At 39.0% G+C, this 15,118-nt stretch overlaps 1 protein-coding gene across 1 annotated transcript in view; it reads right to left on the minus strand.

Annotated features, from left to right (window-relative positions):
* LOC135195874 (molybdenum cofactor sulfurase-like) overlaps nt 1-15,118 on the minus strand; it is a 288,858-nt gene that overhangs the window by 2,981 nt on the left and 270,759 nt on the right. Inside the window, exon 13 of the mRNA XM_064222384.1 lies at nt 12,605-12,709. Within this exon, the coding sequence (XP_064078454.1) occupies nt 12,605-12,709 (105 nt within the window). The remainder of the gene's footprint in view (nt 1-12,604; nt 12,710-15,118) is intronic.

Here is a 15,118-nt window from a genome sequence, read left to right on the forward strand (position 1 = left end):
GATAAATTCACTAATGGCAACTTTTAGACTGGCTCAGATCAACGAAGTAGGCGGCTCATGAGTTAGTTGTCATCTTGACTTCAAGGGGGCATACTGTGTTTCTCTTCGTGCCATGTCTTTTCATTTATTTGCTCATAAATACAGGCAGTCCCGGATAAGCGAAAACCACCATTAACTGGTTAATGGTGCCTGTTAGGTACGTTATGGCGCCATAATTCTATAATTTGCACCTTATGGCTCTAGACAGGCGCCATAAAACCTAATCGCCATTATCCGAGTCCACCAATGACCAAGGACTGCCTATACATACTGTATTCTCAAACAGACCAATTTTTTCACAAATTTAATGCATATCTGCAAATCTCAATACAGGCAGTCCCCAGGTTACGACGGAGGTTCCATTCTTGAGACGCGTCGTAAGCCGAAAATCGTCCTAAGCCGGAACATTGTCTTAAATCCTAAGAAAACCTGACTTTTAATGCTTTGGGTGCATTGAAAACTATGTTAACTGCATTCTTATTGCATTTTTCATCAAAAAACCTTCAAATATTGATCATTTTGCATTTTTGGTGTCATATTTCTTCCGGCAGATCAGTGCTGTAGGCGTCGTAACCGAAATAATGTCTGATGAATATAATTAAAAGCGCCTTAACCTCAGAATGTCATAAGCCGAACGCGTCGTAACCCGATTATCGGCGTGGGTTTCGTTCTTGGTGGGGTGCTCATTAGTGAAAACCACCATTCACCGAAAGTCAGCAATTTATGGTGCTTATGGTGCCAAGTTTCGTTTAATGGCACCAATAACCATTTAAGCCTCTGTTAAGCATGTTATGGCACCATAACTCTATTATCAGCACCTTATGGCGCCGATAACCGAAACTCGGCCCTTTTGGCGCTAAGTAATTGAGATATGTATGTAGGATGGTACTCGGTGAAATAGTTCAGTTAGGATCAGAAAAGGTTAATTGCTGTTTCTGAGTAGCATACTAAACGTTAATAGTATTACATTTGTTATGCTACTCGGACAAAGAACATTAACCTTTACTGACACTACTTAAAGTACCCAGATTACTATTATGCAAATAATATCTCAATTCCAAAAGACCTTTACTGAGACTTGTAGATATACATCTTAATCCCAAAAATATTGGTTCAGTAGAGAATGCAAAATCTGCTTAGTAAGCTAACTGGTAAAAATGAATGCAAAATTTAAGTGTCTAACTACCCAGAAAAGGAAAGTTGACCTTTACAAACAAAGTTCACTTGATCCTATCAGTTTTAATTGAATTCTAGCAGAGAGGACCCACAATCAGAACCACTCTGATGAACAAAATAGCACCCAAAGGTGCTCCAACTTTCAAATCCAAGACTGTTCCCACTGGCATGATCAATACTGCTCCTGTGACTGGAGTTTCTCCAATTTTCATGATCAGTGCCACTCCAATGACCAGATTCATAACCAGAGACATTCAAACAACCAAAACTATTCTAGCAGTGATAATTACTCCAGCTTTCATAACCAATACCACTTTGATGACAAGAGATCTTACTGACTGGAAGCTCCTCAGGTTTCATGCCCCAAGCAACAACCAAAATAGCTCTCCAGCTTTCATAACCAGTCCTGCTCTGATGACCAAAGGAGCCTCAACCAGAACTCCTCTATTCATTAGTATGCTAAAAGATTCTTTGGAAAGAGCCACAGGAAAGAAACTTGAGGCACGAAGTGCTTCTTTTAGTCCTTAAGAATACAGATTCTGCCTATAGTAGCAGAGATTGAAGTTTGAATAACAAAAAGGTAATGAACTAAATCTGATTGTCCTTCTCACTCCAATTCCTGTTGAAATCTTATGATGTCTAGAAGAATCTTAGGGCTCTTGGTTGGAATGGCAAGCCAATTATTTGTGGATAAAGTGTAGGCCTTCAATCATAAATGCTCTTCCCTTTGCTCATCTTCTTCTTTTCCCTGTCTTGCGAAGATTCCTCTTTGGAGTAGAACAACAGACATAAAATGTCTAATACAAGAAACAAAGAGTTCTCTCCCTTCTCTCAAGTTTTGACGGGTGCCAGTAATCCAGGAAAGTTCCTGAATAAAGGATAAAGGACAATGAAGCTGAATACACATCCAAAAAGAACATATTTGATAAGGACTTAAGAATCTCATCATTATGTTATCACAATTCTTAATATCATCCTTCATCTTGTTTGTGTGTGTTCAAGTCTTTGATGCACAATCAAGTGTAGGACTCAAACATTAGTCAAGTTTTTGCTCAATTGAAAACTGAGATACAGAACTCCTATTTACCAGTAGTCTATTTTCTGGGTCGACCTGTGTTCGCCGGTGAAAAGGTCCTTCTTAATACTTTTCTGATATAAATAATTTCCAAATATACCAGAGAAAGTTAAACCATTGGTATGCAGAGGTTACTACCCTCGCGCGAGCACCTCAAGGACATCGTGTATAAAGAAAGGGCGTGTGAAAGCCACTAAACACAGGTCATCTTCCAATTAGATTACTCCTTCGTCAACATATGAACACGGGATGTGCCGATACAGCGGTCTCAACCACACCGCTCCGACTCACCCAGTCCCCGCCCGATGCGAGCGCCATCTTACATCCTTCTTTTGGACTCGTGAGCGTAGTAATCGTTCGAATTGTGCCTGTATTTTTCTACCAATTCTGGATTTATTGCATCATGGCTGAAGCTCTACCTTCACCTGGACCAATGTTAAGTACCATAATTTCTGTTCTCATTAAAAAACAGCTTATGAATCGGTATTTTACACGTAATTTTGGGGTTATATGAGCATGGTACCGGCCATGCGCTTGCAACCGATCGTAAACAAAGCATGTTGATTTCGGTCTACCCCTACGTGTATTTTGAGATAGCTATTAGCTTTCTTTTTTAATGCCACATTCGATCGTTCGTCTCACAGGGTTTTTACTGTGCAGATTATAATTCAGTTTAATTACATGAGTTTGTACGTATTTGCACAGTTTATGATATTGGACCTCACGAGTCCCAATATTATTATTATTTAAGTAGTCTTGTTTAAGCGAGGAAGAGGGCTCCTTGGACAGTCAGAAGTAGTGCGTATTTATTAACATCTTACATGTCCAAACAGTATTTTAAAACGTTGAGAAAATTCTTTACTGTTTTAGTCTATAAGGTGAAATACCGCGTCAGACCATCAGGCCGCGGTTACGGTTGGCCTTTTGTGGTGTTTTACTCTAGTCCTCTCTTCCTCGCTTACTCATGTTTTTATTTATGACTATCCGTTTATTATGTAGTTTTATAGTTTATCATAAGAGATTTGTCGTTCATATACGAATTGTATTAACTACTGTCTAGTACTGGAAGAGGCTGGAGACATCCCCCTCTTTTCGTTACCTTGTAGTAGCACCCTCGAACAATATTACTAGCAAGGTTGGATTATTCCCCCTTTCTGTTAGACTGAGTTAAGTACTATCTTAACAGTTCTAAGTACATAGGTTACAGGGAATTGGGGAAAGATTTCCCCCTTCCGTGTTCGAGAGAGGCTGGATTGATCCCCCTCTTTCGTGACCTGATTGTACTTTAAGCTTGGCTACGTATTAAGGTTATTAGGCTTTAGTTTAATCTAGATAAACTCTTATATTTTATGTTTTCATTCAAGGTATTCCATACATGAACTAGGCTGTGGTACCATTCTCGAACATAGTTAGCCTAGGCCTCTGTTCTTGGTCCAGACCGATAACATTGTATCATAGTGTACCACCAGGTGTTAATGCCAATTATAAACGTAGTCTTGGGAAACCTTACCCTTTCTATAGTGTTCCCGCCCCGACTTTACCGAAGAATTAACTTTAATCGGTAATTCTGTTTTTGGTGGTCCTATACGCTATACGTTATCGCGAATGGTCCATTAACATCGTGGTTAAGATCAACCACTATCGGCCGCCATTTGCGTTTCTTTCGGTATTCCTCCCAGGCATGTTTCTATTCATAAGCCCCCCCTCCTTTCTTCCCCCGCCATGGCTGGGGAAGATATGGAAAAGGTGGAGGGGTAGATAATTCAATAAGAATTACCTTATGGAACTCCGTTCGCCGGAGATCCACGACGGAGACTCCGTCTTATTAAAAGGTTACCATTAGAAATGTTAGTTGATTTTATCATGTTGTATGAGATGTTTTGTGCATCATCTCCGGCATTGCCTAGGTCGATTGGGAACACCTCCCCCCGTTAGGCTTTCCGTTCTCTTGATATGGTACACATCCTCAGCTCCGGTAATATGGCTCCGGTGATGTACTTCACCGGAGATTAGCAAGATTAACAATAATTCTCTAAAAAGAAATATGGATTTACCTTGTTGATACGGTAGTCAATTTCTCCGGAGATCACCGGACCTCTGGGATATACGGAATAAAATTGTGAATATTTCTATTTAACGTACGTTACACTCTCCGTTTAATGGTGTTAGCTACGGCGAGACTTTACATGCATGCTAAGTTAAGAATACTTGCATGCTCTATTTCTAAGTTAGTTCAATAAGGAGAGTGGGTACTTATTTAAAATATTATATTACAGAAAGTCCGTTGCGCCTTCCAAGGATGTCCAGGGAATTTCAGTGATCCGGTGGGACATGACTGCTGCCGGTCCCACGCTCATTGCTCGATCTCCTTCATAGCTGAAGAAGGCCAGACCCCGTACATGATCTGGTTCCCGGAGTCTTGCGCATGGTGTTTTGAGTTGACCTCAATCTTGTTAAACGATGAGGTAGATCAAGTAACAAATGGGTACACAATTCTTGATTGTTCGATTAATATAGACATATTTATAGTTTAATTGTTAGTCAATACGACCCATTTATTTCCTATCCCTCTTACAGGCGGATGAGGAGAGTTTGAAGACGGCCAAGGCAAGTCTTCGACAGTGGGTGTCCGGATTCGGCCGTAATGCTCCACAGGGCTGTCCTTATGTGCTGGATAGCACTCTAGCTACCCGTCTGTTCCCCGGTTCTCCGTCGGCTGCGGTGAAGAGTGAAGTAGCTGCTCCGATTATAGAAGCCATTCGAGTGGCTATGGCTCCTAACCAGGAAGACCAACAACTGACGGGAGATGTGGCTGCTCTGGACATTCATCTAGAACCGATGGATGAGCAGGTGAGTGGCGTAGAGGTTCCGGCAGGATCCTTCATTTCTCCTACCCCCTCTTCTTCTTCCTCTTCTTTTCTAGGTTTTGATAAATCTGTTCCTTCACCTTGGGAAGGTTCTAGGTCAGTCCGACCCAAGGTGAAGCCTTTGAAGGCATCAAAGCCTTCATCAAAGGCGTCTAAGTCAACTCCGTTGGCGAAATCAGCGTCGTCCTCTCCGCCCCTAGGCCATCGACTTCGTATGATTCATCGCCAGCTGCCAAGGCCCCTCCTCCTTCTAAAGGACAGAGGGGTAAGTCCGCTAAACCCAAGACGACGGAGCTTGACTTACATCTGCAACCTTCCTCGTGGACAAACTTTTTGTCAAGTACATTTGAGAAGTAGTGGATGAGAGGCTGGATGAGAGAATTCCTCCTACTTCCGGCTCCCACTACAGCCACGCAGTCGGTGACTGATATAGTGGCGGAGCAGCTAAGCCGATCAGAGATATGATCGCAGGTCTGCTCCAATCCGGAACTCAAGCTGCTCCATCGGCATTTCCGATGCATCAAAATTACTGCCGTTCGATAAGAACAACCCTTGGCGGTTTGCCCTCCACGCTCCATACTTGGATGGCACACTAACCCTTGAAGGTCTGGGTACTCGACCATTGTCAGATTTCGAGTTTTACCCAGAAGGACTCCAGTTTCCTTTCAATGGGTTTGTCAGACTGACGGAGAATGCATTAGTCAGAATGGATAAAGTGCCTAAGGAAACAGTTATTTTCCCGAAGGAACAAACCCAAGCTGTCTGGGCTCGCATTATGACTGATTGGGGTTGTACAAATACGAAACTAACCCTACACAAAGGATCGTATACGATCTTTACAACTCCACAAGACATCTCTTCTCCGTTCATTGATAAGATCACGGAGCTTACAATTCAGGCAGAGAATGATGATCTGCCGATGCCGACTCTCAAAGAGACGGATGCTACCTCCCTCCTCATGCCAGCCACTAGAGAATTCTGGCAGGATGTTCCGTCAACCCTTTTCACAGTTTCGGAAAACTAGACGCAGACTGTGCGTCTTTCTTGTTTTCAGAAAGACTTCCGAACTGCCGGATAACTTACTTAAGGCAGATTTGAGGCAAGATCAAGGTTGGCTAGGTCCATCAACGCAGTGACATCACTGGAGTTGGTGGCCTCCATATATAAAGAAGAGCAGCTTTTCAAGGTCTTAGCTAAGAGTCTCTTACAGACTTATCAGCTGGACCTTCATGAATTCATTGCAGCCAGGAAAAGCTGCAGGAAACATGTGTTAGCTGAGGCGACTATTAGGCACGAGCCTAATAGACTGATCAAATCTTCCTTCTTGGTGGGGAAGAATCTCTTTCCTCAAGAAGAAGTAGACAAGGTGCTACAGGAGGCGGCCAGGACGAACCAAAACCTTCGAGTTCGTTGGGGTCTCTCTTCCAAACGGAAGTTCGACCCTACAGCGAAGCACCAGAACCCAAAAAAGAAACAGAGGTATTTTACTACTTACAAGGGGTTCCGTAGTCAGCAACGCCAACAAACAAATCCTCCAGCCCAAGTGTCGAAACCTTCGACATCAAAAACAAAAACCACTCAACCACAACAATTTATGATTGTACCCGCACCTCAGGGCGGACAGTCACCAGCCACAGCAACATGGATGTCTTCTCCTGCATTTAACCCGGCCTACGAAGCCACTGGAGCCTTTTCGAGGATACCCTAGACAATCCGGTGGTAATAGAGCTAGAGGACAGTTCCGCCACGTGCGGACCTAGAACCAGAGGCGCAAGGGGTGTAGAGGATACAAGCCGACCCATAATCAATGAGAAGGACTGGGTAGGAGGGAGACTATACCGGTTCAGAGATCAATGGACCTTCAGCCCTTGGGCACACAGTATTGCTTTCCAAGGGTCTGGGTTGGAAGTGAAAGAAGGGGTCCCACCTCCTCCGGTGAATTTCTTTCAGACACCTACACCGGATCTGAAAGAAATACACCAAAGATCTCCTACAGAAAAAGGCTATAAAGAGAGTAAAAAAAAAGCCTAAAATTCCAGGGACGTCTGTTCACTGTTCCAAAGAAGAATTCGTCAAAAGAAGAAGTAGTCCTGGACTTGTCCAAACTGAATTCTTACATTCTCTGCGACAAGTTCCGTATGCTGACTGTCTCGCAGTACGGACCTTACTTTCCCCCGTGGGGGGCCGTCACCACCTCTATAGATCTTACAGACGCTTATTATCATGTTCCGATGGCAGAAATTTCTCTCCCTACCTAGTCTTCCGCTTAGGCAGAGAAAATCCTATGCATTCAAGGTGATTGCCGTTCGGCCTCAACATTGCTCCCAGGATATTTACGAAACTAGGAGAGACAGTATTGCAACAACTCAGGAACCAAGGAATAATGCTAGTAGCCTACCTAGACGATTGACTCATTTGGGCGAAAACAGTAGAAGATTGCCACAAAGCAACAAACAAAGTAATTCAGTTCTTGCAAAGTCTAGGATTTCAGTTGAACTTCGAAAAATCCCGGCTACAACCAGCAAGTCAGTTCGATTGGCTGGGTATTCATTGGGACTTGAAAGAGCACAGCTATCTCTTCCACCCAAGAAAGCCAAAGAGATAGCATTAGCAACGAAACAATTTATCAAGAACAAAATGATAACAAGACGAGCTTTAGAAAGAATTCTCGGCTTACTCCAATTTGCCTCAGTAACAGACGTCCTACTGAAAGCCAAACTCAAAGACATCAATCGAGTTTGGAGAAAGAGAGCAAAGATACATTTAAGAGACAAAGTATCTACAATTCCCTCCGTTTTAATAAAGAGACTACTCCCATGGACACAGTCCAAGAAACTGACCAAATCAGTTCCTTTACAAATCCCCCCTCCTCAAGTGACGATTCATACAGACGCGTCACTCAGTGGTTGGGGGGGTTACTCCCGACACCAAATGTTTCAGGGAATCTGGTCACTCAATATGAAACAGTTTCACATAAATGTGTTGGAAGCAATGGCAGTGTTTCTAACCTTCAACATTGCATCACCACAAGACAAGTCATGTGAGGGATAGTCTCAGACAATTCAGTGGTAGTCCACTGCATAAACAGAGAGGTTCCAAATCACCCAATCTGAATCATGTTCTAGTAGCAATATTGGCCAGCAAAAAGCAAAAAGAAACTGGTTCCTGTCAGCAACACATCTGGCAGGAGTAAAAAACGTTATAGCGGACGCTTTATCCAGAACCAAGCCTTTAGAATCGGAGTGGTCCCTAGACATGAATTCATTTCGGTGGATAACCAGACTAGTTCCAGATCTCCAGGTAGACTTGTTTGCGACATGCACCAACCACAAACTTCCTTGCTACGTAGCCCCCAACCCCCCTGGACCCTCAGGCCTATGCCATGGACGCATTAACCTTAGATTGGAACCACTGGCAGAGATTTATCTGTTCCCTCCAGTGAATCTTCTGATGAAGGTGTTACACAAACTACGTTTCTTCAAAGGATCAGTGGCCCTAGTAACACCCAACTGGCCCAAAAGCAATTGGTTTCCGCTCCTACTAGAGCTGAAGCTCCATCCCAGACGGATCCCACATCCAAAGTTGACACAAATAGTTCAAACTCAGACTGTGTCAGCTTCCTCAAGAGTAGTTCAACCCTAACTTTGTGGACTTCATGAAATTTGCAGCTCATAAAGATGCAAATATCGATCCGGAGAACGTCTTATTCATAGAATCTGACAAAAGGGATTCAACGCTTAGGCAATATGATTCGGCTGTTAAGAAGTTAGCGGAGTTTATAAAAGAATTTCGATATTCTTCAAATGACCCCAAATTTGGCCATTTCATTTTTCAAAACCTTGTTTGATAAAGGCCTAGCCGCTAGTACTATTACTACGATTAAGTCGGCTCTGAAAAAGATTTTTCAAGTCCGATTTAATATTAATTTAGCAGATTCTTATTTTTCATCCATTCCCAAAGCTTGTGCTCGACTTAGACCTACAATTCGTCCTCAAAAGGTCACGTGTTTTTAAACGATGTTTTAAAACTACCTCGGATATCAAACACGAATCTTGTGCTCTTCATTTCTCCTACTGAGAAAACTTTGTTTCTTACAGCCATGGCCTCAGGTGCCAGAATATCAGAATTAGCAGCTCTCTCACGTAATCCTGAGAACTTAGATTTCCTCCCATCAGGAGAAGTACTGCTCTCTCCGATAGGAGTTTCCTAGCTAAAAATGAAGATCCTCAAATAGATGGTCTCCTTGGAAATTATACCTCTACCTCATGATACATCCCATGTCCTGTGGTAACTCTTAAGCTTTTTTTTAGCTAGATCCTCCTCATGTTCCTCTGGTCATTTATTTGCCAGAGAGAAGGGGGTACTATCTCAATTCAAGGTATTAGACAGCAAATACTCTACTTCATAAAGCAAGCTAATCTAGAATCTTTTCCACATGCTCATGATATTCGGGCTATAGCTACCTCAATTAATTATTTTCAAAATATGAATTTTGATGACCTTAAGAAGTATACGGGTTGGAAATCTCTCGGGTCTTTAAACGCCACTACCTAAGAAATATTCAAGCCTTAAAATTTTTCCACTATAGCGGCGGGGAGTTTAATCTCTTCGGACTAACTTTCCTTACTTCAATTTCGTCCCCCATTCCTTATACTGTCACCTTTCTACCTGCCACTCTCGCCACGATGCCTCTCACCTCGGTAGATCAGATTCAGCCACCCAAGTATCATGCTTCTCCTTAGAATATCGTTTCATTCTTAGATTGGGCTTAATCATACCTGTATATATTGGATTATGAAATGTATATGACTCTTTTTACATGTTTTTTATGTATGCATAGTTTAGTAATTAAGTTATAATTATATTCTTAAGTTTAGAAATTAAGATTTATGTATGCATATTTAGTGATTAAGCTATAATATAAGTTATATTCTTAACTTTAGACATTAAGTTTATATTCTACTGATAATTACTTAATGAAGATTGATCTATTAATGATGTTTTCGTTATCCTTTTTATTAATTTCAATTCATGAGCTTTGAAGGCATTCTCTGGTATATTTTCACCGGCGAACACAGGTCGACCCAGAAAAGGGATTTTTGACGGAGGAAAAATCTATTTCTGGGGAGAGACCTGTGTCGCCCCCCGGTGAAAAACCCTACCCTGTTCCCATCCCATTCCTTCCAAGCCATTACTGAAATCTATGACAGAAGGATGTAAGATGGCGCTCCGCATCGGGGCGGGGGACTGGGTGAGTCGGAGCGGTGGTTGAAGCAGACCGCTGTATCGCACATCCCGTGTTCATATGTTGACGAAGGAGTAATCTAATTGGAAGATGACCAGTGTTTAGTGGCTTTCACACGCCCTTTCTTTATACACGACGCCCTTGAGGTGCTCGCGCGAGGGTAGTAACCTCTGCATACCAATGGTTTAACTTTCTCTGGTATATTTGGAAATTATTTATATCAGAAAAGTATTAAGAAGGACCTTTTCACCGGGCGACACAGGTCTCTCCCCAGAAATAGATTTTTCCTCCGTCAAAATCCCTTTATTGCTTTCCAATTCATCTGGTTATTGGTACATTTTTTTCTAATCTCATAATAACAGTATCTCAAAATAAAAGATAGAAAAGGAAGCCAAATGTCCTTTCCCTTTCAAAGCTGGTCCCTCCATCATAACATGACATTCTTCATCTCTTCACCATTTTCCTTTACATATTTTAGTACCATATTCTTCAAAATGAGCCCCTATGGTACATCCAGTGTACAGTATTACATCTGCCCTACACTTCCTCCATAGTAACTGTTTATTTTCCTTCTTGGTCGTAATATGCTTTGGTTTTCTTACACTAATTTCCAATTCTTTCTTAACTCCACTCTAACATTCCTTAACCTAAAACATGATTCTTCCATTAAATTTCATCTGCCCATTTCTTTTCTTTATCTTGGTAACTTAATACAGTGGTTCCTTGGTTCACAAACTTGATTCGTTCAAGGACGCTGTTTGTGACTCAAAAAATTTGTAACCTGAATCAAATTTCCTCATTTAAAACAATGTAAAAATAAACAATTCATTCAAACCTCAGTAACACTATTTTCTTTCCATTTTTTTATGGTTTTCTGGCACAAGTTATGCTTTACTTCACTGCATCCAATAATATTGTATGCATTTTCATATTACTATTGTATTATAAAATACAAAAAGCAACCAATGTTTTGGTTTGGAAATCAGCTGAGAGCAATTGCAAGGTAAGTTTATTTTCTTGCTTCTAGTTAGCGCAAATGAATCTACAGATACTCCATTGGTACAAAGTTTTTTCAAGTCAAAATATCACTTGAATACGTATCGTTGTGAACAAAATTTAGTTACTTTTTTGTTAGTAGATGGTGCTAAGGGCATGTCTATTGTGTAAAAAATCAAGATTGTATTCAAGTTTTTTACTTGATTTCATCAGAATACTACGAGCTTTACATATTTATCTTTTATCGGAGTGAAAACAGTAAAACGTGTTCTTTCATGCTAAATAATTTTGATTAAAACATATTTCTCTCAAATTTTGTTTGTGGTTGAGTTTGATGGTACCTACAATACTAAAGTTTGCAGGAGTTTCCATCTTTGTTGCTGATGCACGATAATAGTGGTTAGCAGGTGAACATTCCTCAGCTAAAGCTGCAATTGGCAGCTTAAATTTGGCAGTACATATACGTATACCCTTACCAATCTTTTCTCCATAGCGAATAACGATATGGTAATGTTGAAATATATCAGTCCTATTCTTCTTAAAGTCATTTGTAACATAACTATGGTAATTTGTTACTATCGTACAATGGTTGAAATGCAAGCAAATCGTTGTCGTTATTGGATTTGGTTGTTCATAGCAAATCAGCTGTTTCAGGCTGTATGTATTTACACAACTAATAAAATATTCCTTTTTCAATATACTATTTCTTCGATAAAAGAGTAAATAATTAACATTAAAATGACCGAGTAACAGTCAAAAATACATTTTAAAAAGCGTTTGGTGCTTCCAATGAACCCTTTCTGGGGATATTTGTGTTTGTGGCTTGGAGCACGGTTTGCAAACAGGGAAAAATTTTTTTTGAACATCTGTTTTGTAACCCGATTTGTTCGTGAACAGGACTGTTCATGAGCCGACGTACCACTGTATTTGCTTTATAAAGATCCAATACCTGAAATACCTGTCCTTTTTGCATGACACTTCCTGTAAGCTACAGAAGATATTATCAGGGAAACTGATTGTATAGAAAGCCTAAAACAAAGTAAAGCAAATTATGAATCTGAAGAAACTAAAAATAATAGTAATAAGTAAAAATACAGGTAGATTTTGTATTACAGGCTAACAAAATCATATAGCCTAATAAATAATGCTTTGATGTGTTAAACAATAAAATTTCTTAAAACTTCTAAAATCATAAAAACTACAAACCTGCAATTTCACACCATCAATTGTTACAGACTTCCAAATATCTTCTTCATAAGGATCTCCTCCATCTATAATGAAATTACCTCGGAATCGTTTTACCAAGTCAACCTAGAAGCAAGTAAATCATATGATAAAATCTATTGCACAGTTTACTTGTGTTATTCAATTCTGAAAACAAGTTTAAAGCACAGTTACACTCCTAAGATCAGATGATGCAGGTACAGTACTGTACTGTGTATAGTCTGGCTTGGGAATGGGTGATTCAGTTAAGGAGTACATCACACTTCAGATACCAGATTTGAGTCGGAGGGATTACTATAAGAATGCTATGTATCATTCACTTTCAAAATAACATCAGGTTTTCAAGGCCCTATTGATCAGCTTCAAATAATGCATACTTGAAAGCATATAGTTTATCCATCTCTAAGAAAAATATTCATTACAAAAACAGTTAGCATTATAATGCTTATATCATATCAGCAACTGGACTGACAGCCACCATCTGAGGATAACAATCAGTAAAAATCTACTTACAAAAACATCAGTTCATTTAGAAGTCTTCAGGAAACTGTTAGGGTTGTCTAAAGGCATCATGACACCTCTAACAAAATGCAATACGTAATAATACTAAAGTTATGTTGTTTTGAGTCAAGACTTCTTATGTTAGTTCATTTTTTACTAAAAATCTAGAAAAATAAAAATTACTTTACCCTGTTTGGGTTATGCATCTTTATGTCTGTCAGCAACAAATGTTAAAACAGCATCAAAATAAAAAATCAATAAAGGAAACAATATTAAATTATATATATATCTATATATACATATATATATTTTATTTTTTGATGAGGTACTTAAAATTTTTATAACAGTATTTCATGTATTGATCACCAATGATAGGACTTAGCTTGTGTAGATTCCAACCTTAGTGATTAATTGTACTGTTTTCCTTCAATTTTCTTGAAGTGAGTTAGGACAGGGGATCTATAAAATACTTAAACTTTTAAAGTTGTTGTTGGAGTGATGCCCCTTAATTAAATTAAGAATATAACATTATCTCACACTTGTTTTGATGAACTTAGTATGAATTCTTGCATGATTAATAATGTTTAAGAGATCACTGTCGCCTATAGAGTACCTAGTCATACTATTTTATCTGTGATGAAGGATCAAGTGTCTAGCTGCTGTGAGGTAACAATTTTTTGATTGGTAGGTGTAATAACCAGATATTTGGGTAATTTGTTCCTATCACTGGTGGTCAATACATGAAATACTATTATAAAAATTTTAAATACAAAAGATTTATTTTCAAATTTAAAAATGTATACATGAATTTCACAATCTCAGGGAAATTTACTAATACTATTTGCAAACAAAACAATGTTTAATTAATTCTTGATTTATTTAATAAAATTAATCAAAATTAATTTATCCAGAAAATTAGTTAATCATGAAATTAAATCATTCCATTAAAATTCAAACTGTTAAGTAATACTTAAGATTTAAAAAGAAAATGCAATTAAATGAAAATCAATTCACAAGTGTTAAATTTAATCAAGTAAGCAAAACTAAATTATTAAGAAACACTAAGTTAATCATATAAATTGTAAATGCACAAACATGATAGCACACAATGTATAAGAGTATTAAATTTAACAACAAATACGAAAAAAACTAAGAAATAGTATCACACAGAATATACAAAAAAAAACACACACACATGAAAAACAATATGTAAAATAAGCTTAGCACGGTAATCACTAATTTGATATCCCATACTCAATCTTCAAAAATTATTTTAACCATGGTTGAAAAATAAACTCACTTTACCTGGTACCAGTTGAAGCTTCAGATTTCATTAAATTCACTTGAAAGGCCTGTTACTTTACACATTTTTATACAATCTGTTCAGATTCCACATATAATAGCAGTTTACAAAAATTTAAAAAAAGCTAAGTGATGCAAATACAAATTTTCTACATTATTTAAAAAAATTAAAAATTCCGATCATGAGAGAGAGAGAGAGAGAGAGAGAGAGAGAGAGAGAGAGAGAGAGAGAGAGAGAGAGAGAGAGAGAGAGAGAGAGAGAGAGAGAGAGAGAGAGAGAGCCTTAGCATCTCTTTACAGCATGGTATCAAGTCTAAGAATTTTCAAACCCTCTCTTCTTATGCATGTATGGGCGAGACACAACCCCAAAATGGATGGGTGATGGCATATAAGGTGGAACATTTTGGGAACTAAGCAATCTGCAATTCTTACAATGAAATTACTTTACAAATGAGAGGGAGAGTGAGATTATGATTATTAACATTCTGTAACAGTATGTAATGTATACCAAGCAATAAGCTATACAAGTATTTAATGTTATACACTTATGTTAATACTTACTTAGATGTGCGAGGTATAGCCACATATCCTGATGCCATCCTTGTACGACTTTAAAAGACATTTCACAAGTAACAAGATGAACAATTAAATGGGCATTAAGAAACCAGAGGGTATCAGAAGAATTCACTGAAC

Source organism: Macrobrachium nipponense, chromosome 17, assembly GCF_015104395.2.
Source record: "Macrobrachium nipponense isolate FS-2020 chromosome 17, ASM1510439v2, whole genome shotgun sequence".
In the NCBI taxonomy this organism is placed as follows: domain Eukaryota; kingdom Metazoa; phylum Arthropoda; class Malacostraca; order Decapoda; family Palaemonidae; genus Macrobrachium; species Macrobrachium nipponense.